Source organism: Halichoerus grypus, chromosome 1, assembly GCF_964656455.1.
Source record: "Halichoerus grypus chromosome 1, mHalGry1.hap1.1, whole genome shotgun sequence".
In the NCBI taxonomy this organism is placed as follows: Eukaryota; Metazoa; Chordata; class Mammalia; order Carnivora; family Phocidae; genus Halichoerus; species Halichoerus grypus.
This window is the reverse complement of record NC_135712.1, coordinates 86061953-86089133: the sequence shown is the minus strand read 5'-3', so window position 1 is coordinate 86089133 and position 27181 is coordinate 86061953. Positions and strand designations below refer to the sequence as shown.

Below are 27181 nucleotides of genomic sequence, written 5' to 3'. Positions count from 1 at the left end.
ATAAGATTTCAAACCTGAAATGTTTATCAGAGGCAGATCTTGAAACTACAACTGATACCAAAATACCATACCTTTTCCTCATCTGTTGTTACAGAATAGAACTTGAAATTATAGTAAGATTTTGAGAGTATATAAAAATTTATGTTTAAAGAAAAAACATTTCTTTCTTATCAGGGTCTCACAGAACCTTATTAGAAAAAACAATCCCTTCCTTTTCCTCTGATGTAGAAATGACCCAACCGCAAATCAGTTTAATTCAGTTCTTGTGAACAATCAATTATTGGGCCCCTTTCGAGAGGAAGCACTTATGCTTTTGCTTCTCCTTAAAAATAAAGAACTCAAATTCACACTATTACCATGAAATAAGTATTATTCACATTCAGAGTCAGTAGCCTAGGAAGATATAAAGATTAATAAAAAGACTAGAGGACAGGCTCTTTTGCCCTCAAATTGTTTGCAGACTAATACTTATGACTACTTCAAAGAAAGCACTGCTGAGTTTCCAAAGGCATATGGGGGTTGTGTGAAGGACCCAGGCCCCTGCCCTTTGCAAGTGACCTGATCATGAACAGGAGTTGTCTGGAGAGGACCTCATGAGGCTGTCAAACAAATTCTTTCTCAGGAGTCAGCTGATCAGAACATATGACCAAGTCCAAAGTTCTTGTCATTTTATTTTTTTTAAGATTTTATTTATTTATCTGAGAGAGAGAGAGAGAAAAAGAGCACACAAGCAAGGGGAAGGGGAGAGGGAGAGGGAGAAGCAGACTCCCTGCTAAGCAGGGAGCCTGATGCAGGGCCTGATCTCAATCTCAAGACCCTAAGATCATGACCTGAGTCCAAGGCAAACACTTAACCAACTGAGCCACCCAGGCGCCCCAGTTCTTGTCATTTTAATTGGTATTTGTTAGAGACTGTGCCTTCAGGAAGGAAAGAGATGATGTAAGTGATGGACTGACAGACCAGAGGAGCTGGCAGAGCAAAAGAGTGACTTCCTCCATGCCCTCTGAAAGCCCCCCACACTGCCTGCTGCTCAGGTTCACTCTACAATTGGGAAATTACAAGAGCGATGAGAGTCAAAAGAAAGAACAAGCAGAACATCTTACTATTTTTCAGCAATAAAACAGCTCTTCACTATCCACGTAAATTTCCCTAGCCAAGTCTCTTCTTCCCTGGACCATCATCTCACAGTGTGTGAGCACAGGGTAGGACTGAATCTGAGGGACACACACAGTGTGAAGACTATGAGGTTCTATATCTGATTTGACCCCTGTTCTTCCGTTATTAGCTGTGTTACCTTGGGCAAGTCATTTCATGTTTTCAGTGTGTTTCTGCATCTATAAAATGAATTGTCATAATATTGACCTTGCAAGTTTGTTGGGAGTTTGAATGAAATGGCATATATAAAATATGTGTTGGTATGATGGGTGATCAATTCAAACTGGTCATGGCGATAAAAGTATCACCTATGTTCACAAAGCCTTGTGCCACCATTAAACTTTATGGTGCATAGCCACTTCCATTGTATTGTACGTGTGTGTGTATGTGTGTGTGTCTGGTTTACTCAGATAAATTTTAAGTCTCTAGGTTTAATATTAGTTCCATCCAAAAGGATATGGTCTCTGACATTCAGGAGTTACAATTAAGTAATGAAAACTGTACACACAGTGATGTAGTAAAAAGCAGAATGTGCTAAATTTCATACTAGACCCACAAAGTGCTTTGGGACCACCACAAAAGGAAAGGCTAATTTTGACTGGGAATCTGGGACAGCAAATAAAAGACTGGATATTTGATCTGTAGCTTAAGACAAGGGCTTGGATAAGAATTAGAAGTGAGAAGGAGAAACAGAGGTCTTATAAATGACAGAAGAAAGATTCAATTTGGGGATTTGTGGGATATGGGGATTAAATAAGAGAGAGAAACATGACAGATAACCATACTTTTTAAGCCCAGAAAACTGGGAAGACAGGGTTGGTTGAGGGATCACAGAGAAGGAATAGAATTGGTAGAAGAGGATGAGCTTGGTTTGGAACACGTTGAGTTTGAAATGGAGGAAAGACATCCACGTAAGAATGTCTCCTTGTGAGATATAAATTGCAACTCAGGAGGGGCATGTAGATTTCAGAGCCATTTTCACGACTGTGATCATTTAAACTTAGGCAATCACTTGGGGGAAAGAACAAATCAAGAATTTACAAGTAACTAGGATAAAACTGAGAAACAGCTACACTTTAGGGCCACTCTGAGGTATAATTTTAAAGGAACCTTTGGGGACCTGGGAAAGAAACCAAGAGAATTCAGAATCACAGACACCAAGGGAAGACAGAATTTCACAGGGACAATGATGATCAGGAATGTCAGGCCCTGCAGAGAGCCTGGGGACGGTGAAGACAGAGGGACTATTTTGGCCATTGTGGTGACCTCAAAGAAAGCTATTTCAGGAATGACCCCAGAGCAGAACAAATGAGAGGGTAAAGTGGGAGGAAAGATGATACATGGAATCATTGCTTGAGGGACAAGAGAAGGTGTTTTTATTAAGATAACAGAAGGCTGAGCACATTTGCAGATTGACGAAGGAGCCAGTAAAATGGATTACAACTGAAGAATAAAGGCTAATTAATGTTTTAAGACCCTGGAGCACTGGTTATCAACCCTTTCTGAACACTAAACTCACCTAGGACCCTTATAATAATACTTATGCCTAGTTCTGATCTGCAGAGATTCTGATTAAATTGTTTTGAGGTAGGACGGGCACCTGTATTATTTCTTAGTTCTTCCAGGTGATTCTAATATGTATCCAGATAGAAGAACCACTGACTCAGAAAAATTGGACATTAGATTAAGGCCACAATAAAGGTTGCTTTTGGATGTCAAAGGTGCTCTTCTTCCTCTAAAATGGGTTATGTTTGTATTGGGGTGGAGGAGAAAGGAAAGGATGAATTAAGAATAGAAACATTTTGAAGAAAGAACTTTGAAAGAAATAATGGATGGTTTCAGTCTGATAAAGTAGAATGTGAGACACTTGGAGGAAGGGGCAGGAGTGACGTCATGAAAGAAACCTCAAATCCCAAACAACCATAGCATTCCACCAAGGATAAATAAAGTAACTGTCCATTTACTGCCTTATTCTATCTTTTTTGGTTGGTGACCTCCAGACACACAAAAAAAGGCATTACTGTCTTTCCCATTCCTCTTAGGAAAAGGAGAAGAAAAAAGAAAATTTATAAACAGGAAAGATCTGGAAGAATAGTAAAGTTACAGAGCCTTAAGGAAGACTTGTTTAAGCAGGGGTATCAAACGGGAGAAAATCTAAGCTGTAGACTCCAATGTCTGTGAAATCACTTAGAACCCGCCCATGAAGGCATCTTGGAAATCACCTTGCCCAACTCCTCCTGTTTAAATGATGAGTGGACAGAGATTCAGAGAATTCTGTGACTCAACCAGACCAAATAGCACGTTAGTACCACCAAGGGACCCTGAAACAAAGTCCTCTGTTCCCACACCAGCACTCTGCACTATGCACTCTGCCTCATGACCTCTATGGTTAAGGTCCTCAGTGAGAAAAATGGCTGCAGCTCTTCTGTGAGGATTAATAAGAAAATTGTTTTTAGCTTGTTGCAAGAGAGGGGAAAAAAATGTTCAGTTTCTTCTTTATTGCTATTATTATGTGAACCAGATTGAATTGCTGTGTCTCTTAAGAGTTTCTTACGACTAGTGTGAAGTTTCCCATTTTAACCCAAGCCAATTTTAAATTGCCCATAGAATACAGAGATAACTGTAATAATTCAGTCGCCACACTCAGTACCTTGTTTGAAATACAACCGAAGAGGAGGAGGAAAACTTGCAAGCCTAGAGAAGTAGCAAGAAAGAGCCTGTAAAACTGTAAAAAGACATATTCCAGGTAATTAAGAAGGGGCAGTGTGTGCTAACAAGGTCGGTGGGTCCCCTGCATCGCATGGCCTCAGTACGTGGACAGTGGCCAGAATGCTCAGGGCCTGGGATTGTTCATCTATAAAGTGAGAAGAACAAATTCAGTCACTTCTCAAGTCCCTTCCATCTCTGACTGAATTTTCATTGTCACCGTCATCCTCCACAAAAAATATTCTGAAATAGTTTAAAACAAAATACATAGACTATCTCATGGATCACAGTTCCATGGGGGTTTTTTTATATATATATTTTTTAATTAATCTAATTAAATAAAGGCATGTCTCAACTTCCGGTCTCTTATGTGTAAAGTAGGAAAGCACTGGAGTAAATATGGTTCCCTCTCAGCTCTGTGCATCAGTGGCCTTTTCACTACCTTTGGTCAGCTGTGCCAGGCACTAGGCTAGTTGCTATTTACCCTACACGGCTGAATGCTCTGTTCCCACATCCCGCACAGCCAGGGAGGGCACTGACCAACGAACACAAACATCCCGGAGCACCTTTCTCTTTTCCTCCTTTTCTTTTAACCTATCCGAGTGTGCAGTGTGCTCTTGGGTCATCTCAGGAGCCCTGTGGGCATGTTGGGAAGAACTGACGGAGCAGAGTGACTGGGTGACATGTACTGTAGGTAAGCTAGACTCTCCCAGAGAAGTGTGTTTATTTTGCATTCATCCTCCTGAGTTAGCAGAGGAATTGGTGATGGTTAGAATGCAGAAAGAAGCTACAATTAAAGAGAACAGTATTGGTTGGGATGTGTCAGAGAATGGCTAGAAGATGGAAAAGTGGAAAAGGCAATGCTTCCTGGCTTTGGAATGATCTGTAGGACCAAAAACTCTGGAGTACAGGGAGCTGATAACTGATAACTGGGAAAGGAAGCATTGCTTCCTTTCATAGAGAACTAATTTTTCTTCCCTCTGTTGGATCCATGGTGTTTCTTGATTCTAGTGTATATTTTCTCATATTTTAAAAAATGGTGTGGGGTTCATTCACAAGTTGTAGGTTTCAGCTCTAATGTAATGGAATTGTAGGATTTTTCTCAGCCTTTCAAATGCTCAATTATTTTACTACCAGAATTTTCTTCTGTTTGATCAATTTTCCAAAAAAAGCTCTGTCTAGGCATGCAAACTGAATTGGAGAATGGATACAAACATGTAGAGAACTCTAGAAAAAGTATCCTAATTGATTGTTTTAGGCAACAAGTCTTTGATCTTTACTAGTATTAATTATCCAAGCCTGTGTTGAGATCTCTAATTTTGCATACATACAAATGGTCTCACACAAATATATTTGACAATAGTATTACTTCACAGATTTTCTTCCTCTGCAGACTAGATCATAGTAATTTTAGTGATGAGAAAATATATACAAATTCAAACTGACAGCAATTCACGGATCCCTAATATTCCAATGTGCTCTAATATTTGTCACCAGCTTTGCAAAATTATTATTAATAGCTTGACTGCAAAGTTGTTTGGGAAACATTTCATTTCAAATTAGGCATAATCTTTTTCTTTCAGATTATACAGGTGCATTGTTAAAGCCATTTTCCCTCCCCACATTTGGTTTATTTTCCCTGTTTAAAAAAAAGAAAGAAAGAAAGAAAAGGAGAGGGGTGCCTGGGTGGCTCAGTCGGTTGAGTGCCTGACTCTTGATCTTGGCTCAGGGCATGATCTCAGGGTCATGGGATCGAGCCCCATGTCAGGCTCTGCACTCAGCACAGAGTCTGCTTGTCCCCCTCCTTCTGCTTCTCTCCCCGTTCTCTCATGCTTGTTCTCTCTCTCTCTCTCTCAAATAAATAAATAAATAATCCTTTAAAAAAAAAAAGGAGAAAATATATATAATGATGACCAAAAGAACTTGGAAGGAAGGAAGCAAGCTACAGCAGGTAATTAAGAAGTTCATTGGACTATCTTAGATCACCAAACAGAATGTTTCAAGTCTTTCCAAAGTACTTTGTACCATTTGGTTCAAATGTTTTCCTCTGAGTGGCTAATTTATTAGCAACAACAGAGGGTGTTCAAGATAAGGCAGGGTGGGAACACAGGTAACTGACAACCAGTCGGGAGGCCTTCGTCTGAGAACCTAAAGTGAACAGGAAATGCTGACAGTCAAAGGAAGGGGAGACATCTATCTTGAGGACACTTCTCACAAGATCAAATAATTCAAAATTAAACTGAAGATAATGCCCCAGTGAGATGACTGCTCTTCCCAACTTTACTCTTAGGATTCTTCCTCAAGGCTTGAGATCGCTGTTGTGGGCAAATTGGCTATGCGGACCTGCAGAAATGGAACTCAACCAATCCATCAACCAGTAGTCAATCAACCAATAAAGTCTAAATATTTCAGACCCGTAGCCCAAGTTTCCCTCCCAGAAATGTGTTGAGAGATTTGGTCTTTCTCTCTAACATGCTTTGAAGAAAGTGACTTTATTGGCACAAAATAATAAAAATTTTAAACATCAGCCAATATTTTTCTTTCTTTCTTTTTTAAATTTCCCAACTGAGGAGCCCTGGTTTTAATGGCTATCAAACTCTCTCGTAGTCTGTGGTTTACTCCCACTGGAGAATTGCAAAACCTTTAGTTGCTTGAAAGATACTACCACCCATGGCACCCGTCGTAAAGGCCCCACAGCAATCGTCCACAATTCACCAACGGCAGGGCTCTCCCACTTGTACCCCTCCATCTTGATTCTACCTGTTCAAGTGATGCTCTCTGTAACATTTTTGAGCAATATCTGTCAGGCATGTGCTAAGTGATTTCGGTCTTGTCTTTTAACAGAATCTTGGAAATAACCCTATGAAGTGTTATTTTTGTTCCCAGAGGAGGACACTGAGACTTAACTAAGATACCACAGCTAATACGTAAAAGAACCAAGCTGCAAACCCAATGCTGCCTGATCTCAAGTCCATGCCTTTACCTGATCCACCATCCCACCTCCTTAGAGACAATAGTGCACTATTCTCCAGATGTCTCTGGATACTCAACACCCACAATAGAACATTAGTTCTCTGAGGCTAAAAGTCATGTGATATATTGCCTCTGGACTACCACAAGTATCAAAGGTAATGCTAGGCACACAGTAGGTACTTGAAAAACACCTACTGACTTGAATTCACAAATGAAAACTCTTTGTTCTAATGCTTTATCCTCTCACTGTGCTATGAAATGGAGTATGAATCCATAAAATTTTAGTCATAAGGATAATGTTATTTGAACAGAACAAGATGGCATTATGAATAATAGATTTCAATTTATTAAGCACAGAGCTACAACCAGTTTAACAGGATAATGTAAGGATTATTATAAAATCTTAAGAGATTACTGTAAGTGGCACATGATCCCCTCTACTATCAATCAACACAAAACAATGCTGAGAAGTAGGCTTTCTTGTTTGTTTTTACATGAAAGCAGTATGGACTTACCCAACTAGACTAGTTAGAACAGCCTGGTTCTACTATTGGTTCTGAAAGTAAATGGTTCTATGGCTCTCGGCAAAGGCTGATCCCTTCGGGTCTAAACCTCCTCAGGGTTAAAAGTAGGGGAGGATCAGATTGGATGATAGATAAGGTCTTCCAACTCTAAAATCCCATCATTCTATAATTTTGTTACATTAGATTCCAGTGTTAGTGTAGCCGGAAATGCTCACTTTGTGATTTTTCTTTCACCTTTCTCAAGATGCTCTGTCAGGAAATCCAAAGGCACTTCATGGCAAAACTCAGTAGGGGAAGGAATACAGCAGCCTTTTAGCCACAAGTTGGGATGCAGCAACAATAGTGTGCGTGTAGGGGAGACGAAATTTAATGATCCACTCTGGAGAAGACAAGGTCAAATCTAAAATAATATCACCAAGACTTACTGCACTTAGGATTAGTCACTGCTACTTTATAAATTCAGAGTTTTTAGTAAGATCATATATAGGACAATTTATACAGACCTGCTGGCTTCAGAGATCTACCTTCCTGTTAGCTGTGCTGTCTTAGTTAACGAATGTGACCTTTCCAGATCTGCGTTTCTCCATCTGTAGGAAGAGAGCACAGGATTGGATGTGTTGCCTAGCTCTAAAACAAGTGATCCTCTTGTGGTAGGAAAAAAATATGTTTGGTTACGGCAGTCACTTGCTGCCTTCTTTGGAAAGTAGTTCCTGATAAGCAGAGGCTCTGTTTGTTGGCTGAGAAAACAATAGTTGTGACCACCAGGGTTGGCACAACTGGCGCAGGACTAAGTTGTTCTGTGTTATTAAGGAAAGAGATCAAGAAACCCCTGAAAGAGGACTCTGGGAAAGGATGCAGGGGGCAGTCAAGTTACGTGCTGGTGCTGAAAGAAGGCATGAGGAGATAGGAAACCCCAAGAACTGTCAGGCTACGGGAAGAGACCTAAAGGGAAATGCTGGGTTTTTTAAACTCTCTCCTTGCCTCCATCTCTCAACTGTCAAGAAAGTGTATACTCTTTAATAATGACTTGGTGCAGGTAAATTCTTTATTCTGAAGGAAAAATGATCAAATCCAGCCTCAGAAGCTGTGCGGAGGAATGGCTGATCTATGGGTTAAAGATGCATTGCAAGGAAATATGTTGTGAGAGAGAGAACTCTGCATCTGCAATATTGATAGAAGGAAGGATCCCCTCTACTGCGCTGTGGCCAGACTGCAGCTCAGTTCAGTTCTGGATATTACATTTCAGCAGGGGTCCCAAATGTAGACAGCTTGAGGGGCCAAGTTGAGTGAAGCCAGGACTAAAACAAAGGTGCTAATAGAAACTTGAAGCTGGAGAATGCATATCCGGTGGAAAGGCATTCCATTTTCTCTTGCTTTTTCTGTTTTAGTTAAAAACAAAATAAAGAAAAAAGACATTGTGCCAAGCAAAACACATCTGTGGGCCAGAACCAGACAGCTTGCAATCTCTGAAAGAGTCATTAACAAATCAGAGGACATTCAGAGGAGAGTGGTCAGGATATAAAATAACTCAGAATCGTGCAGTATGTGAACAACTGAGTGAACTGGAATTCTTTAATTTGAAAAAGAGTAGGCCCTGGGGAACCTGGTGATTGTCTTCAAAGTATTTGAAGGCTGTTTTACAGAGAAGGTATTAGAAATATTTTATCTTTCCTTAAGGGTTGGAACCAGAAAAACAGGGGCAGCCAGTAAGGATTAAATAAGTTAATATTTATAAAGCACCCAGAACAGTGTCTGCACAGAGTAAGAAATGCAGAAGTGTCTATTAAGTTAAATAAAATGGACTTGATATTCAGAGCTGTCCAAAACTTAAATGAGCTCTGTGGTGGGTGATTGGACGGTGGGCACCTCGTGGGGATGATTGGGCAGCAGTATTCTGACAGAAAGTCCACCGAGACTTGGAGATTACCAGTGTCCAGGTCTGGATGGTTCTCTAAGGTAACTTGTAAACTTGGATTCAGTTGCATGTGCATAAAAAAAAAAAAACAAAAAAACAAGAAGTGAAAGACACTTCTCCTCTAACCAAATGGTCATGCATCGCATCTCACTTCTCAGACAAGATTCATCCCAGCTTTGAGATAAGAATCAACTGAAGTACATGGGAGGTATATACAATCCTATCAAGTAAAGGAGGGCTCAATGGAAGTGTGGGGACTTAGGAAAGGAACTGCCAGAATGCCCCCAGAGTCCTCTAACAAAAAAGCATCAGAATTTAGGATCTGCAAATCTCTCAAACCCTCCTTTATGATTTTTTGTCAGACCAAATAGATGTGAGCACTTCCATGTTTTATCATTCAAAACAGAAATCCATGTCTCAAAACTCCAAATCACATGGAAACAAAGAGGTATAACAAAAGACTGAGAAGACATTTGCAAAGTACTTTTAAAATACTGAAATTCTGATTACAATAGGCACCATGTATCATAGAAGGTTAATGACCAATGATATAAAGACAACAGTGACCAGAACTAACTCTTACTAAATTAAGAAACTCAGTACTGATGTAGATATGAGTGCCAGAGGGCTGGGAACACTGTGTATAATCCAGGTGGAAAAACTGGATTCATTTAATAATTGTTTCATTATTGCTTTGTGTAACGTGGAGCAGTTGGAGAAAATAAAGATTTATTAAGTAACCATTTTTGGTCAGGCGTAGTGCTAGATGCTTTATCTGTGTTATATCTAATTCTCAGGCTAACCTTAAGAAAAAGGTAATTTAGTCCCATTTTATACAAAAGAAAATCAGAGTTCAATTTAATAAACTCATTCTACTCTTACATATACTTTTGAGGGATTATAAATCAATAAAAACCTTCTGAAGAGTAATTCAGCAGAATCTATCAAAAATTTTAAGGAGCAAACTTATTACCTCAGCAATTCCATTTGTAGCCATTTATTCCCCAGAAAGACTTCACAAGTGCGCAAGGATATTATGTGCAATTGTCTTCACTGTAGCATTATTAGTAATATTGACAATCTGGGGACAATCTAAAGGTTCTTCAGTAAAATAACTTAGGATACCACTATATTCTAGAACACTTTGAATGCAATAAAAAGAATGAAGTAGATGAAGTTAAACTCATTCAGAAAGATATCTCAGAAATATTTTTGAGTGTAAATATCAAGATACAAAATATATGTAGCAAAGTCAACTTTTTATTAATAAAATATACATACATCTGTATGTCCATAGTGGAAGGTCTGGAATAATACATACTGAGTGATTGATAGTAGTTATATCTAGAGAATGAGAATGAGGAGCTAGGGTGGAAGGGACCACTTTCTACTTTCTGCTCTTCTGTATTATTTTAAACAAATATGTGCTGTTCCATTTTTAAGAAGATGGAAAGTCATAGTGGGCCCAAAGTCACACAAGCAGCGGCTGGCAGGCAGAATTCAGCACAATGCTTCCTCCAGAACCTACTTCTAAGTTTGCAATTTGGAGTTTGCAAACTTCTTGATAGGAGTTTACTCTATCTAGGGTGCAAAACGATGCAAAGTAGAATTACCTGAGAGAAAAAGTGAAAACTTTCCAGGGAAAATTGATTCGAGCATGGATGGGGGCCATGGCAGCAACTATAAATGCACTTCCCTGCCAAAGAATACACACTTCTAGACATGGAGGTCTGTACTAGACAGTGTCGTGTCACATCAGCTGGTTTTTCTGAGAGTGCAGCTCTTTACAGCAGTTCCAACTATTCTATGAAGTTACCCCAGCAGACATGGTCAGATACACCTAGCTCTCCCCGATTATACCACTTCCACATACTCCATTCAAGGCATTTATATCTCCAAACTTAAACCTTCAGCATCTCCTCTGGCTTTTCTCAGCAGCATCATGCTGAAAATCAGGATTCTAGTAAATCACATCCTCATAGCATAAATTCCATGGCAGGCAAAAGAATTGAATTTTAAGAAATACCACAATATTTAACAACACTGTTGATTATAAATATTAATGAGGTACAGATCCTTGAAACAATGCAACTAGGACACAGTAGAACAATGAATACAAACACTTAAAAATATTTCTGAAGTTCCAAGGATACTGAGAGTGGACAAATAAAGTGATAATGAATAATCTCTTTAGAGTAGGATGGACTCTTATGAATGGGGAAGTATCATGAGAATAACTCTATTATGAGAATCACTCCGTCATGAGAACCCGTTAGCTACTTATAGATGTAGGTTCAAATATAAACTGAAGTCACATCTGAAAGTTCAATGGTTACAGCATTCAAGTAGGCAGTATCCTGACCCATCACACAAACATACATGCATGCTTGTACACACATACATACCTACGTGGCAATTTCACCTCAGGGAGAAAACTCCTAGAGACTAACATACAAGTCACCTAAAAAAATGTATCCAAACCCAAATGAAAATGAACAGGTCAGCCCATCTGGGTAATATATCCTGCCTCCTTCCAGAAAACTACTGTCTCTCTGTTTTCTATTTTGTTTTTTGTTGTTGTTTTTGTTTTTGTTTTTGTTTTTAAGTAATCTCTATACCCAACATGGGGCTCAAACTCATGACCCTGAGATCAAGAGTCACATGCTCTACCAACTGAGCCAGTCAAGCACCCCTCTATTTTCTATTTTGAACCCAATGTCAGAGAGGAGCAGAGAATTGAATAATTACAAAAAAAAAAAAAAAAAAAGACAAACATCAAAATCCATCCCTTGACTTACATTTAGATAAGAGTGTAAAAATCAAGAAAACTTCATATGAAATTTCCTCAGGTGGGGATATTTCAGCAAAAATCATTTTACTAAAGATCATTTACAATGCAAACTGCAAATGTTATCAAGCAGATTTGTGCTTTAAAATGTACCGCTATATTCTACAGATTAACCACCTGATGGCTCCACACGAAAAATTACACCAAAACACACTGGTGTTAGTACAATTGAGAAGCGTTCATTTAGAGATAAACTTCCTACCTCTTGTAGCTGTAGGTACTGAGGATGCATAATAACAAGTAATCACATGAATTAATAAGATACCTTCAAACCTTTCAGCACTTAACATAAGTAGTTATTTTCCAGCCAGCACATCATGACTATATCAAAAGTGTTCTTGGCATATCACCATTCTGGGTTTTCTCATCCCATCTTTACCCTTGCCAATATTTGACCAGAGGTAAAAAGTTCAATGTAAATAATCAGAGCTTCAGAGTGTGCATATATGTGAATATATATGTCTAAGTAGCTCACTTAAACAAGGTATCATTTACCCATTAGTCAATATTATCTGTTTGAAATTTACCTAAGACCTAGAAAATAAGCAGGAAAAGTCCTGAGCAACCAAAAGAAAGGTCTAAAAGTAAAGATAAAGTAGACCATATATGTAATACATCTAGTGGCTTATAGAAGGTATTCAATAAATGATCACCATATTACTACCATTATCATCATTGTCTCCACATGGCTACAGAGGACCTGGGATCAGTTATCCTAAAAAATGTACTCAAATTTAATGCAGCTAAGAAGCAATCAACTGAAATGGAAGACACATTTTGCTTCTGCCAAACCTACTTAAAATAGTAAAGAGTTACAGTTAGCATTCTGACAATAAGGGAGAAAATACAGAGAAAATTATAAATGTCAGACATAAATCAATAGGAAAGAAGTGTGAGGCCATTTACACCAGGATATATAGTTTAGAGGATCTGAGGCCAGGGACATCATCATGTAATCATTGCAAAGCATACACTTTATGTTCTTAATGATGACACCGTGGTAAGAATAGTAGCCACGGAGTCAGATCTGAGTTCAAGTCCCAGCTCTACCTCCTTATGGTTTTGTGATCTTAGTTAAGTTAGTTAACCATTCTGATCCTCAGTTTACTCTTCTATTAAGTAAGGATTGTATCTCTTCCATGATAACTCTAAATGAGATGTAAATTATAAATGGCTAACAAAGGGATCACCACATGGAATCCACTTATTAAATGGCAGCTATAAGGGCGCCTGGCTGGCTCAGTCAGAAGAGCATGCAACTCTTGATCTCGGGGTCAAGAGTTTGAGCCCCATGGTGGGTGTAGAGCTCTTGATCTCGGAGTCAAGAGTTTGAGCCCCGTGGTGGGTGTAGAGCTCTTGATCTCGGGGTCAAGAGTTTGAGCCCCATGGTGGGTGTAGAGATTACTTAAATATTTTTAAAAATGGTAGCTATATTATTATTACACCTTGCTTTGAAAAAACATTAAAATATATAATTAAAAGATACCTTTCAAATAGTTCAATTCTATAAATCAATTTTGTCATGTAAGGGGATAATTGTCAGTTATCTAAAAAATGAATATATGGAAAGCCTATTCCTACATGATGCTTCCATGAATATGAAAAGTTGGTTTATAATATAATATATAATCAGACACAGGTGAAGGAGAAGATATGTAACCAAAAGGCAGAAAGAAAGAACAATGTCTTTTTTTCCCTTTATCTGGGTGAAAGTAAGTTCACAAATGTCTCAGACTTAAAAGGCTGTTGAAAAATTGTTGAAACTGGACCAATCACTGCACTTCTGTAAGTGCAACTGTCCTAGCTTGGAAGTATATTTCCAGTGTTTCTTCCATGACATTTCTCTGTTTGTCCATTTAAGATCACAGACAAAATGTGAATTCCTCCAAATATACTCTTATAAATGCCAGTGATATCTTGAGCATCTACAATGGCAGAGGAAAGAATTCCTCTTTGAAAGAGTACAAAACCTTCTGATGACATTCATGCTATGACCTTGGACACATTCAATTGGTTTAATAGCCATAGTATTCCACAGCTCTTATGAGGAATGGTAAAAAGAAAGGGAGAGAAGTATGGAATAACCAGTGCCTCTCTAGCACTTGAAAGACACTCAAGAAACCCCTATTGAATTAGTAAATATATCTATCCTAACTGGAATGTGCAGAGAAATCTTTAAGATGATAGATAGATAAAATTAGGACTTGGTTCAAAAGAACTGAGTCTATTATTCAGAATTCTGGATACAAATGACAAAAATACAGCTCAAACACAACCAAACAAATATAAAATGTATTGGTTCATATAAGTAAAAATGTCAAAAGTTGACTACTTTTGGCATAGCTAGATCTGCTGCTCAAAAATGTCCTCTCTTCATTTCTTGGCTTCTTGTCTTTTGGGTTGGCTACATCTTCCAGAAATTTCTCTCCATGTGTTAAGAATAGATAGCCACCAGCAACTTCTGACTTACATAGACTTTGCCCTCAGAAAGACAGAAGGGCTCTCAAACATCCAAGTAATTACCCAGAAAGGGACTCCACATGACCCTGCTTCGATTTGACTGGCCCTGCACGGATCACAGCATTCTGATTTGCCACCTTGGTTCATGTGACCACATCTGGAGTGGGGTGGGGAGCAGTGCTCTGTGATTGATAGCCCTACCAGAAACATATGATGAGAAAAAGGGACAATTTCCAAAAGAAAGATGTAGGAAAGACAAAATGGTAGATGCCAACTAGAGTTCCCTACAATAAATTACTTTAATATCCTCTGTTGGTTCCTTCCTTGAGCCTCTGTAATATTATACTCAGTGGTTTACATGCCCCAGACCTCATCAGGACTTAAGCTCTCTCAGGGTAAAGGATGTGTTTTCCTCAGGATGTGGTTCATTAGACATTGTGAGCACTCACTAATTTAAAGGGATAACTTACAAAAAAATCTTATATTGTAAAGAATTATACAATTGTATATTTGTATACATTTAAACTGCAAATAATCAAGAATTATACAAATGTAAATATTTAGAGCCATGGACTTGTCTTTGACCTTCTCATAGAGTTAAAAACATCAGAACTTCTATCTTAAAATTCAGTGATTTTAGGAGATGATGCAGGACTGCTTCTGACAATGGCTTCTGCATCTATGCTTCCTTCAACTTATATCTTTTTATTGCATGCCATTTTTCCTCATTCACAACAAAAAGAGGCTGAAGATAAAATATCATGTTATACGAGTTATATTTCCAGATAATAGTACCCACTGTAATACTGTTTCCCTGTTCCTGGCATTGAACAAGATACCTGAAATGTAGCCACATCTGTTTTCCTTTGTGTTAGTTATCACATCTAGGCTGGCTTGCATTGGCTCTTTCTCCTGTAAATGATGTTTCCCTTAATGCTCAGAGTGAAGTGGTTTGTGGCCACTCAATATACTTTCAGCCCTTTACAAGTCATCACTATCTTGAAATTTCACTATCTTGAAAGTTAAGTCTCTCACCAATTTTTCTAAAATTACATATCTAAGCTTCTCTCTCAAGGCTTTCTGGTTTTCATGTATTTACAATTATGTTAGGAAGAAAAATCATAACCCTCTAAAGGAAGACCATGTTTTAATCATCATTTTTTAATCACCAAAAAAAAAGCTCCTAAAAGTACATTTGTATTTGGTCTGAAAAAGGAAAAAGTGAGTGGAGAAAATGTGAAAATATTTCAGTAAAGATAAGACTAGAAAGTCAAGTCTCATTAAAATGAACACTGCTGCAATAGAAGTTCACTATAATTAAAATATTTCCAAGCTCTCTCTGGACAGTGACCAATAGTAATGATGTCTTTTTGCTCTTGCTAAAATAAAAGTTTCTTTTGTTAATAACTCAGAATTACAAAGGCTTTATCCCTCAATGCCTAATTGTCACTAGCTATTGTGGAGGGGGAAAAAGCCTGAATACTTGATTCTGGAGCAAAAAGTGGAAAGAAGAGCAGAAAACACCAACTAATACAGCAAAAACCTCCTCACAAAGAAATGACCATCAAAAGAAATATAAAATGCATCAGTGTTATTTTTTTTACAAAAAGAGAAGGAAATGAGTAATAGAATCCATGGACTCTACCAAGAAGAAAAGGAGCTTTGATCAAAAATGTAAGCTATCTTGCATTACAATTTACACAAAAGTTTTACCTATATCACCTCATAGAGTGTAACAATTCAACAAAGTTATGTAGTAAATATTATATTATCACTTTGCAGATTAGGAAACTGCAATTCAGACTTGAAGTGTTTTCCCAAGAGAGAAAGCCAGCCATCTTCTCATTTAAACATTTTGTACTGTTTCCATAACACCACATCTGCCTCGGTTACTTCAATAAATTAACCATATATTTTATAAATACTGAGGCCCTATATGCCCTTTGAATAAAATCTCTAATTCATTATAGTTTCATTCTTTCTACTTTATATATATGTCTAGATTATAGTTTTACTTCTCATTCTTCGATAGCTTCTCTTTTATTTATTTTTTAATTTTATTTTATTTTATTATGTTATGTTAGTCACCATACATCATTAGTTTTTGATGTAGTGATCCATGATTCATTGTTTTCATATAGAACAATCTAAAATGTAGATGACACCTAATAATTTATATATTGAGGATTAGATGGGATATAAATTATGGTTATGCAATAAAACAACTCGTCTTTTCTTATGATAGGCATTTAGTAGTATTGTATAAGAATTGAAAAAAGTATGCTATGCAGTGAAATATGTCAGCATTGCCTACAATTAGATAATATAGATCTAACACAATTTTATCAATTTGCAGCATGGGTGAGAAATAAGTGCAGAAGGAAAAATCTGTGTAAATGTGCATGAAAGGACTCACTGAGCTTACATTCTAATTATAATGACAGGAAGAGAAAGAGCCACTTAAAACACTCAATTCAACAGTTCTCTCCATACAAGTTCACCTAACTACTGAAAAAAAATGGCCTCAAAACATAAGTTCCATTATTTCAGTTATCTTTGTAAGTTATTCTCAACCTATACTAAATTCAGTACATTGGACAGCATCTTGGCTTTAAAAAAAAAAAAAAAAATAGCCATCTACTGGCCAGGAACCTGAGCAATCTTGGTACAGTAAGTTGGAGTTTTCAGATTCTAAGATGAAGAAGAAAAAGAAAACATTTTGTGATCCTTTCTCTGTGGACAGTTTTTTTTTTTCACCATAGTGGGGTCTATGGATACTCATTCCAGTTCCCTCAAACAGGACAGCCAGCTAGTTCCTACAACCCTGAACAGTTAACTGACAGAGCTCAACAGTGCTCTTTCCTTGGACTCTAATCAGGTCTATATTATCCTGCCATAGTAATTACTTTGTGGATAAAGAGAGCATAAAAAATAGCCAAGTTTTTGAGTTTGCCAGAGTTGCAGATGCTTTGAAGTTCCACTGGAAGTGCTTTGAAGTTCCAATTCTAATATTGCTAATCTATCTTCCCAAACAACCTCTAATAATAGTTAAATAAATATTTGGTAATTGAATATTTGTAAGTGAGGTGAACTATGTGAATATATGAATCTATATTTTCCCTATGGATATAATTTCATAGCCTAATTAAGCCAGTTAAATGAACAAGTGAAATGATTCCACTCAAAATTCTCTTTCCTCTGTACTAAACTATTATTCCTTAAAATTTTTAATTAAAAATAAACCATGTGCACTGACCCAACCACACTTCTTTAGTATATATTCCATGAGGCTAGTCCTGGAAAATGTACTATTTGCTTAGAGAAATAATCATCGTGTAACATTCATAATGGTAAAATTTCCAATTCAGACACCATCAGTTCATAAAAATAAATTCTTACATTTGCATTACAGAATGGAAAACAGAACAGAGAGGGGTGAGCCTGGAGATAGTTTCTAGAGTGGATATGTGTAAGCATTTTGAAGAAAGTTTCTCTAATAATGACTTATGATCTCTTGCTATTGGCATTTCTCAGGATTCCTTGTTTGGAAAATACATATAAATTAAGCACTTTTGTACTTACAACATTGTCTCAACAGATTCTCACAGTAACCTTACAAAATAGGTAAGGCACGAATTTGTTACCTCACTTTAAGAATGAGCAAATTGAAGATCCGAGAAATCAATTAACTTTTCAAAGTCATATGACTAACATGTTAGAACTGGGTCTCAAACACAGTTCCTCTGACTCAAGCTCTATTCTACATCACTACTCCTCATGTTCCCTTGGACACATGTATTGGAAACACCTCTTCCATGAAGGTGGATAATAATCCACTTGCCTCTCTTTTCTTGTGTTCATGTATTCTGCAATGTATCTATATTTTCCTTTGAAGTAAAGAATAAAATAGGCAGGTAGACAGCTAGGTATAATGTCCTTTCTGGAATGGTATTTAACCATGTGCTTAAATTTGCTTTAGCCAATAATTTCTGAACTTTAAAATTGCTATTCATGTGAAGAATAGGAATAGCAGTTGATAGCAAGATATTATTTCACTTCTTTCAATTGCTGCTTTCAAATGCTCTAACAATATGTATGTATCAACTTGAGAAATCATTTCACTATCCCAACCTTACTTCCCCCAAATTATATTTCACACAGTTAAACTCCAGCATTGCTATTATATTCTTAATCTCTCCCTACTATGGCTCCCTACTACCCCCACAATAAAGGATAAATTCCTTAGGATGATGTTACAAGCCATCCATTATCTACTTTTCCTTTCCTCTCCAAAATCCTTCCCCAACACTCTACTTTCTCTTTCCAGCTAAACTGAACAACTGTGCAGTTACCCAGTAGAGCCCATTTTTACATTACTGCGTCTTTGCCCATAATCTCCCTTCTTTCTGACAGGTCCTTATATGACTTTTCTATCTGAAAACTCCATTCTTTTTTCAACTTAGTTCAAGCATCAGTCCATAAAACTCCTTGAGCAATCTTTCTAATCCCTTACAAAGCAGGGTTGATGATCCTCTTTTGTTGGGCATATCTCAATTGCAGTAAATTGTCAGGTTCTACCTTGGTACCTACCACAGGATTCTGTAGTCAGTTGTTTGTGTGTCTCCTCCCATGTTTTATCTTATTGCCTCTGTTCCTGGCATGGTACCTAGCAAGATACAGTAGGTGCTCAATAAATGTGTACTGAATGATTAATGAATGTGTAAATATCCCAGTTAACAGAGTAGCTAAGGAAACAGAAATTCACTGATTTTTTTTCAAGGGCAGAATCATCCGAACACCAAATGTTATCTTGTCTGATCTTTCCTATGTCCTATTCTAACTAATATTCATGTAAAAGTACCAAGGATCTCAAACATATGACCTCAGCATATAATAATATAGTTGCCTAGAACCTTATACCCAGTGAGAACAGAAAGGGAGATTTATTTATCTTATGCAAAATTCTAGTGCTATCACGACTGTCCTTGAGCAAAAATTGTAATCTTGTGCATTTCTATTGTTGGTCTGCTTTTATTCTCCCCTCTTCAGTTCTGAATATTTAAAGACAAAATAGCAAAATGAAACAAAAGGAAATTCTAGCATTTTTGAGGCAAATGTGGATCCCATGGATAATAACCTTATTCACTTGAGACTCGATCCTCAAAATGCTACTTGCCTAGTAGGAAAAGCAATCCCCAAATCTGAAGAACCTCATGGAGACATACTATGAAAAGTTATAATCTTGGGCACCTGGGTGGCTCAGTTGGTTAAGCGACTGCCTTCGGCTCAGGTCGTGATCCTGGAGTCCTGGGATCGAGTCCCGCATCGGGCTCCCTGCTCAGCAGGGAGTCTGCTTCTCCCTCTGACCCTCCTCCCTCTCATGCTCTCTGTCTCTCATTCTCTCTCTCTCAGATGAGTAAAAAAAAAAAAAAAAAAAGTTATAATCTTAAAGAATAAAAATCTAAACAAAGGCTTGGATTAACTAAAAGAAATAGATCTGGAACTAAGTTTACTAATTTTATAGTTGGATGCCTATTGTAAATGTTCTTTTTGATCCTTTATTTACAAATCCATACAGCAATTATTGTGGAACATGGTCCAGAAACTGTTGTGGACTCTGTGGATTATAATACAAATATAATCACAAATATAAATATTTTTTATATTTATATACAAATATATTTGAGGAAATAAATATTTTAAATAACCCCAAAATGTATAATTTAAGGTCTAATTCATCAAGATAGATAAGTGCAATCAGAGTTCATGGAATCAAATTGTATTCGGTCTTAAAACCAGTTCAGTATTTGAACAAAGATTTTATTTAGCAACAACATTATAGAAGGCATGATACTAAACACTGTGAGGGAGGAAATAAACAGGACATAGTCTCTGCCTTCTAGATGCTTAGTATTTAGTAGCAAAGGTAAAGCATTTACACAAATAAAGCCTGTGATACATGCTAAAAGAGATTAAAGTGATAACAAAGTACAGAAGAGAGAAATTTCCCACCTAGAGGAAATCAAGAACCACTTCACAGAGAAGAGTTGCTGTCAGGCAAAATGGCAAAATATACATTAAAGCACTCCATAAACTGTAAAATCCTGTTACATCGTTAGATGTTTTTTCTAAGAGCAGAATGGAACATGTTGCACTCTAAATTAGACATCAAGGAGGATATTTGGATTAGGCACTTTTAGATGTAAAAACAGAGGTCTGCTAAGGGTACAGAAACCAAGGAAGTACATTATACCACAGACGAGAAGATGCCAGACAAAGCAGGTCCTCGTGGAGGAAGAGCTGGAAGCTGAAGCTTATTTGGAAATCAAGGTAGCACTGAGGAGCCGATCAGCAGAGCTTGTGCCTTTTCACTCCTTGTCTCCACCACTTTAACTTAGCTCTTCACAGGGATTCTCTTCCTTTTGCTACAGAAACATGTGAGCTTGCTTTCTCCCCTGCCTATCTTTTCTTGCTCTGCTTTGTGAGCATTTCTCCTTCAGATTCCACTTGTCTTTACCCACCTTGGACTCTACCTTAGGGCTGCTCTATATATATTTATCTTTTCCAAACCAGGCCATATCAGATATCCCTGTGCAGCTTAAGGATTGCCACCCCTCCCCCGCCTTGACTCAGGTGCCAACCATTCATTGTCCAGTCAGCTTTGATCAGGGGGAAAGGACTCTGGTTCAAAGTTGATCATTTAGTTGTCTTCTTTCATTCACACCTTCATTCATTCAATCTCCTGTTGTTTTATGTACTAGATGATACAATGTAAACAAGATTTGTGTTAAAGTTTTTGTCCTCATGATGCTTTCCTTCTAGTTGGAGTGATAATAGTAAAAGTAAGAAAATAAACAAGCAAGACCAATTCAATTGGTGATAAATGCTGTAGAAGTATTAGGATGTATAATAAGAATGACCAGGAGTGGGGAGGGGAAGAGATGCTAACTGGCTGGGTGGTTACAGAAGGAAGGGGTGCCCTGTGAGAGGAGGAGTTGAGTCACTAGTGTGGTCAACAGTGAGTTATATCGCATACCATAAGAAAAATATACCAAGATTGCTAAGTTATTATACCAGTCCCCCTCCCAACCAAGCTCAAAATTAACTTATCAAGTTTAAATTATATATACTAGCTATTATGAGCTGTGAAGAATCAACTTATAAGTATGTAGAAGCACAAATCCAAGATAATAAAATGACCATTCAGTGATACATTTCTTACTAGAAATTACGATAAATCAGGTAGGATTCCTACTCCATAAGATTCTTGATAGGGTAAAAGCCAATACAAAATGAAGGATGTAAAGGCAATTTTAGATATAAGGGATCATGATCTTACTATTATCAAATAGAGAGGAAGAAAGGACATTGAATCCCAAGCCAGGTAGGCATCAATCAATCCCACTTTTTGGAAATTGTGAGTAATCCAAAAATGCTTACAATATGTACACATGGTGTTCAATAGAGAGAACATTCCCAAGCCTAAATTTCACTAGGAAAAACACTTTATGTGCATATATTTATGCCATCCCTGTTAGGAACATTATTTAAAATCAAAATCCTTTCACTTTACCATTTATTTAGCTTAAATGCACTATAATTTCCACACCTATATCTCACAAAAATATAATTTTTGTCAGAAGTTTTCCTCAGTTTAAAGGTTACATTCTCAGATCCTGCCATCTTTCTACATCATCCTAAATTCATATAAAAACAGGTAAGTAGCATGACTAAAGTATTTTGTTTGTTTGTTTTTTTATTGTAGGCAGGATCGTGTAATTACCAGTCACGGCTTGTCTAATTTTACAAATACTGGTGGAAATTGTTCAGTAGGTCACTTTTTTTGACTGACCTTTTCCTACATCCATCACTAATTCCCCTTCACCAATTAGTTTACATTGAGCTTTCTTCTGCAGAATGATCTTTTTTTCTACATCCATTCTTTAGACGTTCCAGAAATAGGACTTTTTATATGATTTGGTTTGTATGTACATTTATAAGAATTAAACAATAATTTCTCTTGGGAAACAGCATAGTGCAGAAAAAAGACCTGCATTAAATATTTTTACCATAAATAGTTGAGTGACTATAAGCAAATTATTTAACTTTTCTGAAGCTCAGCTCCTCAATGATAAAATTTATGATTAAGAGAGATGGTGTATGTAAAATTTGGGGCACAAATTAAGAACTTAGTGAACTTAGTCCTCTTTCAGGGTGGCATAATTTTCTAAATGTCCAATTGATTATAGGAGGAAAAATAATGTACTCTGAGTTCAGTATAATACATGGTTTAGAACTTAACATGAACAGTCTTAGAGTGCACATTATTTACTTGGTGGATAAAATGGCTGCCTTAGACATATTAATACATATCAAAATGCATGTTTCAGAAATGTAGAAGTTATTATAAAAATTGCTATAAAATACTTACAGGATACTTGTCTGTTTAAATATGATCCATCTGCTATTTGCATTTCACAAAGTAACATGAGCAATTACATTTTCTTCTTTGGCTAATTTTATACTACTCATTGGCTAAACCTCATTTTCTCATCTAAACTAGAATTAAGTTATATAAAGAGGAAACTCAATAATGCTTAGTTTCAGTCTCTTTTTGGCTGAGAATTTATCAAACACATTATTTAATTCGGTGGAAACAATGTTTTGTGATCATAAATATTCAGTTCAGAAATCTGAACTATTATTTTCCAATATGACTGAGTCACAAAATGTTAAAACAATAATAATTTGCCTTTGATTGGCTCTCTCACCATGATGATCTCAAGAGGCTAGAATTTGGAAGCAGAATATAAATTCCCTTCTCGAGGTTAAAAATTTACTAACTGTGTGATCCTGGAAAGTTACCTAACTTTTCTGAGGCACGGAACTCTCATTTGTAAGACTGGGAATAATGTCTACTCCACTTCCTTCACAGCTATTTTGAGGACCAAATGAAATGATGCACATAAAAGCACTCAGAAAACTCTGAAACACTGAAACAGGTTGGAAGAAACTGGGCGGAGTAGTGGCTCCTTTCTTTTTGTTCCCATAGCTGGCTGTTCACTGCACTCCCCAGTATTATAATTATCTGTTCTCATGCCTGAAACGTAATACAATAGCAGGAGGAGAGTAGAAACCTGAGGTCTGTGAAGCTCCAGACGAAACCATCTGCCATCAGCAGCCAGGAAAACCTGGGTTCAAATCACTTATTTTACCAAAAACAATGTTATCTTTGTGATGTTTTGTGATGTCCAGCTTCTGCAAGGGGACTCACAAAGGAGACGTATGGAAGACAAAAGGCAGCTAGCCAAGAGGTTGTCCTGGCTGGTGGCGTTAGCATCTCCACTTCTAGAAGGTGAGGAAAGGGGTGGATCATGGTACTCACATCCCAACCAACAGACAAGTTTAGTGGCTCCAGAGTAGCCCACTGTCCACCATAAAAATCCCTGAGCAAGAATGAGAAATTGGTCCAAGGTTGGAGTATTAAAGGATTTTTACATTTATAGGCCAAGATAAATTGGTGAGGCTTAATGGGAGACATTGCAGGGTACTTTGCCCCAGGCAATGGTTGTTCTGATGTTACAGGAGAAAGCCTGCTCAATCTCACGAACTTCTCTCTCTCCCCCACCCTCCAAGAGCCAAAGTCTGTACTTAAAAAAAAAAAAAAAATCCCTAATTCCTGATTTTGGACCAAATGGTCAGATTTCTACCAGATTAATATCAGGTAAACGGGACCCACTCAAATGCACTCTCTTGATAGAAAGGCGAATTGATTATTACACCTGCTCTTTCCCACTGTCAAAGACTGCAATCCTCCCCTTCCCCCATCCTCCTCAAAAAACAAACAGAAACCATCTGAGACAGAGCCATTATTTGTATATGGTATTTGTGTGCACCTATCTACAATGTTCTTACTTCTATTAAGGAATGTTTGTCTGCCAACATTTTCGTATTTAGCAGCAAGTCTCTTCTTGACAGACTAAGAAAGGGGCCCACAGAGGAAAATTCATCATCTGATTAAGGCTTTCAGGCCAATTAAAACTCTCTAGACCGTATACACTTTCCTTCACTTAGATTTCAGTGAACAGAAAGTAGATTATCTCTTCAGGCAATTATCAACTCTAAAAGTGCTTGTGGTTTCAAGATTTTGGCAGAACTTGCTGAAAATAGCATCATCATAATACAGTTGTACAAACACTAATTTCAATGGCTCTTTTGTCCCACATGATATATGATCAAATTTAGGAAGGTCTGTTTTCCCCCCTCAGGGTCATTTCTTTTTTTTTTTTTTTTTCCACAGAGCCAATCTGCATCACTTAAGTTCAAACTATTACATTAGCCAACCTTTTCACTAGACTAGAGAACTTCTTTTTAATTGTCCATATCATGGCCACCATGCATCAAAGGTAGGACCATTATTTTCCACTTATTTTATCTTCTAGAGAACCAAATTCTTGTAGGAGGAGTTTTTAGGGTTGGGAAGAGGAGAGTGTCTGAGACCGGGAGCAGATTCTATCATCGGCAGTCTGATCTGGGTCTGTAAATATGCCAAGCCGGGGACACTTCATACAGTTCTGTATTCGGGTTTCAGTTGGACTTGTTTTCCTTACAGACATAGGGTAGACTCACTGGGACTTGATCCAGAGACGGGCATCCGATGGAAGCTGCCTGAATAATTTTGCATCTTTATTATTAGAGCAGTATGATGCTAGTTTTCTGGGGCACTGTAGTCTCGCTTAAAACATGTATAAACTGCTTTATTAGAGATTATAGCACTATTGGGAGAGAAAACAAAAGTGATCATTTATATGATAATGTAAGCTGATAATTTAGGAATGATTCATTCTCATAAATGCTCCAACACCGCCATGTAAGTTTATTGCTTAGTACGTATGGTGGAACAGAAGTTCTATCCAGAAAGTAAAGCCTTTTATAAAATGATCTTTAATTGATTTTTTTTCTCTAAATCGTAGAGTGATATATAAAACTTGGTATGATTTTAGGGTGTAAAGATTGCCACAGCTTCCCTTCCCCCAGTTTCTCTGCTCCATCTCCTCTGCCTCTTCAGACTGGGGCAGCTTCAGGGACCAAGAGGGGATACTGGGAGGGGAACCAAGTTTGGGATGGAGGATTATGACTAGATGAATTCTAAGGTTCCCTCCAACCCTGACTTTCGCCTGCCCTGAGAGATAGAAATAATTTCCAGCTGCAAACACCAGTGGAGATCCCAATTAAAAAGGAATTTTGTGATATTCCAGTGGACAGTGGGGGGGGGCGGAAAGCAGGAATTGTGGTAACAGGTTAAACAGGGAGTCTGAGGAAGGACTATTTTAGTCAACATTTTATTTCAGCTTAAAATAAATCCTGGGTCTTTAGAAGTCAGTTTTTGAAGGCAGTCTCTTCTATTACAATCTTTCCCAGAAGATGAGAAAGGGGTAGGGGGTGGGAGTTTTTCTAGAAGCATGTGGAAAAAAAAAAAAGATGAAAAAAATAATCTCTCCTAATAAAAGAAATAGGATTGATACAATTGTGTGATAAAATTGTGTAGTGATTAAAAACCCTATCATTGGGCGCCTGGGTGGCTCAGTTGGTTAAGCGACTGCCTTCGGCTCAGGTCATGATCCTGGAGTCCCAGGATCGAGTCCCACATCGGGCTCCCGGCTCGGCAGGAAGCCTGCTTCTCCCTTTCCCACTCCTCCTGCTTGTGTTCCCTCTCTCGCTGTCTCTCTGTCAAATAAATAAATAATTAAAAAAAAAAAAAAACCCTATCATTTTTTCAAATAGATCAATAGCTAAATACAAATACATTCTCGCTAAACATTTTTCTTTTCAATGTTTCTCTAGTAGCCCAAGTAATATATGACCACATGCCCTTTGCATTACTTTCACAAAAAGTAACCACTACTAACATGTTTTTTAATATTTTTTTCTACATTTACATATATTTTATGTCACAGTTTTTATTTTTTTACAGGAAATATACCAATCTTTTCCCTTATGGTTTCCAGGTTTGATGTCAAGATTAAAACAATATTCCTTTATACTTTTTCTAGGATAATAGAGTTTTTTGTGTTTAGAATATTAATCAACCTGGAATTTGTTTTGAATGATATCAGAGGAATATTCTTTTTTATTTTTCTCCAAATGGGCCTAACAGTCTCCTCTTCCTTTCCTTTACAATGCCACATTTATCACATAAGCATAGTAGATGGGTTGGAGGTCATGATTTGCACCCTATTCTGCTCCGTTGGTCTATTTATCTATTCCTCTACTAATACCATATGGGTGTTAACTTCTTCAGTTTTTGTACATTTTTCTACGAGGGAAAATCTTCACTTAAAGATTTTTGTTTTAAAGATTTTATGTATTCATTTGAGAGAGAGAAAGAGAGAGAGCACAAGCAGGGGGAGAGGCAGAGGGAGAAAGACTCCCCACTGAGCTGGGAGCCCCACATGGGGCTCAATCCCAGGACCTGGAGATCATGACCTGAGCTGAAGGCAGACACTTAACCATTTGAGCCACCCAGGCACCCCATTCATTTAACCATCTTTAATAAATAATTCCTAATAAATTTTCCAATAGAGATGGATTATCCCGGTC

The 27181-nt window shown here is 37.5% G+C and overlaps 1 protein-coding gene across 2 annotated transcripts in view; it reads left to right on the top strand.

The window, feature by feature from the left end:
- KCNMB2 (potassium calcium-activated channel subfamily M regulatory beta subunit 2) overlaps positions 1-27181 on the top strand; it is a 225150-nt gene that overhangs the window by 17617 nt on the left and 180352 nt on the right. Inside the window, exon 2 of one of the 2 annotated variants that reach the window (XM_078068996.1) lies at positions 24882-24987. The exons of the other annotated variant lie outside the window; for it this stretch is intronic. Coding sequence (XP_077925122.1) covers positions 24968-24987 — 20 coding nt within the window. The 5' untranslated portion in view covers positions 24882-24967. The remainder of the gene's footprint in view (positions 1-24881; positions 24988-27181) is intronic. 2 annotated transcript variants of the gene reach the window in all.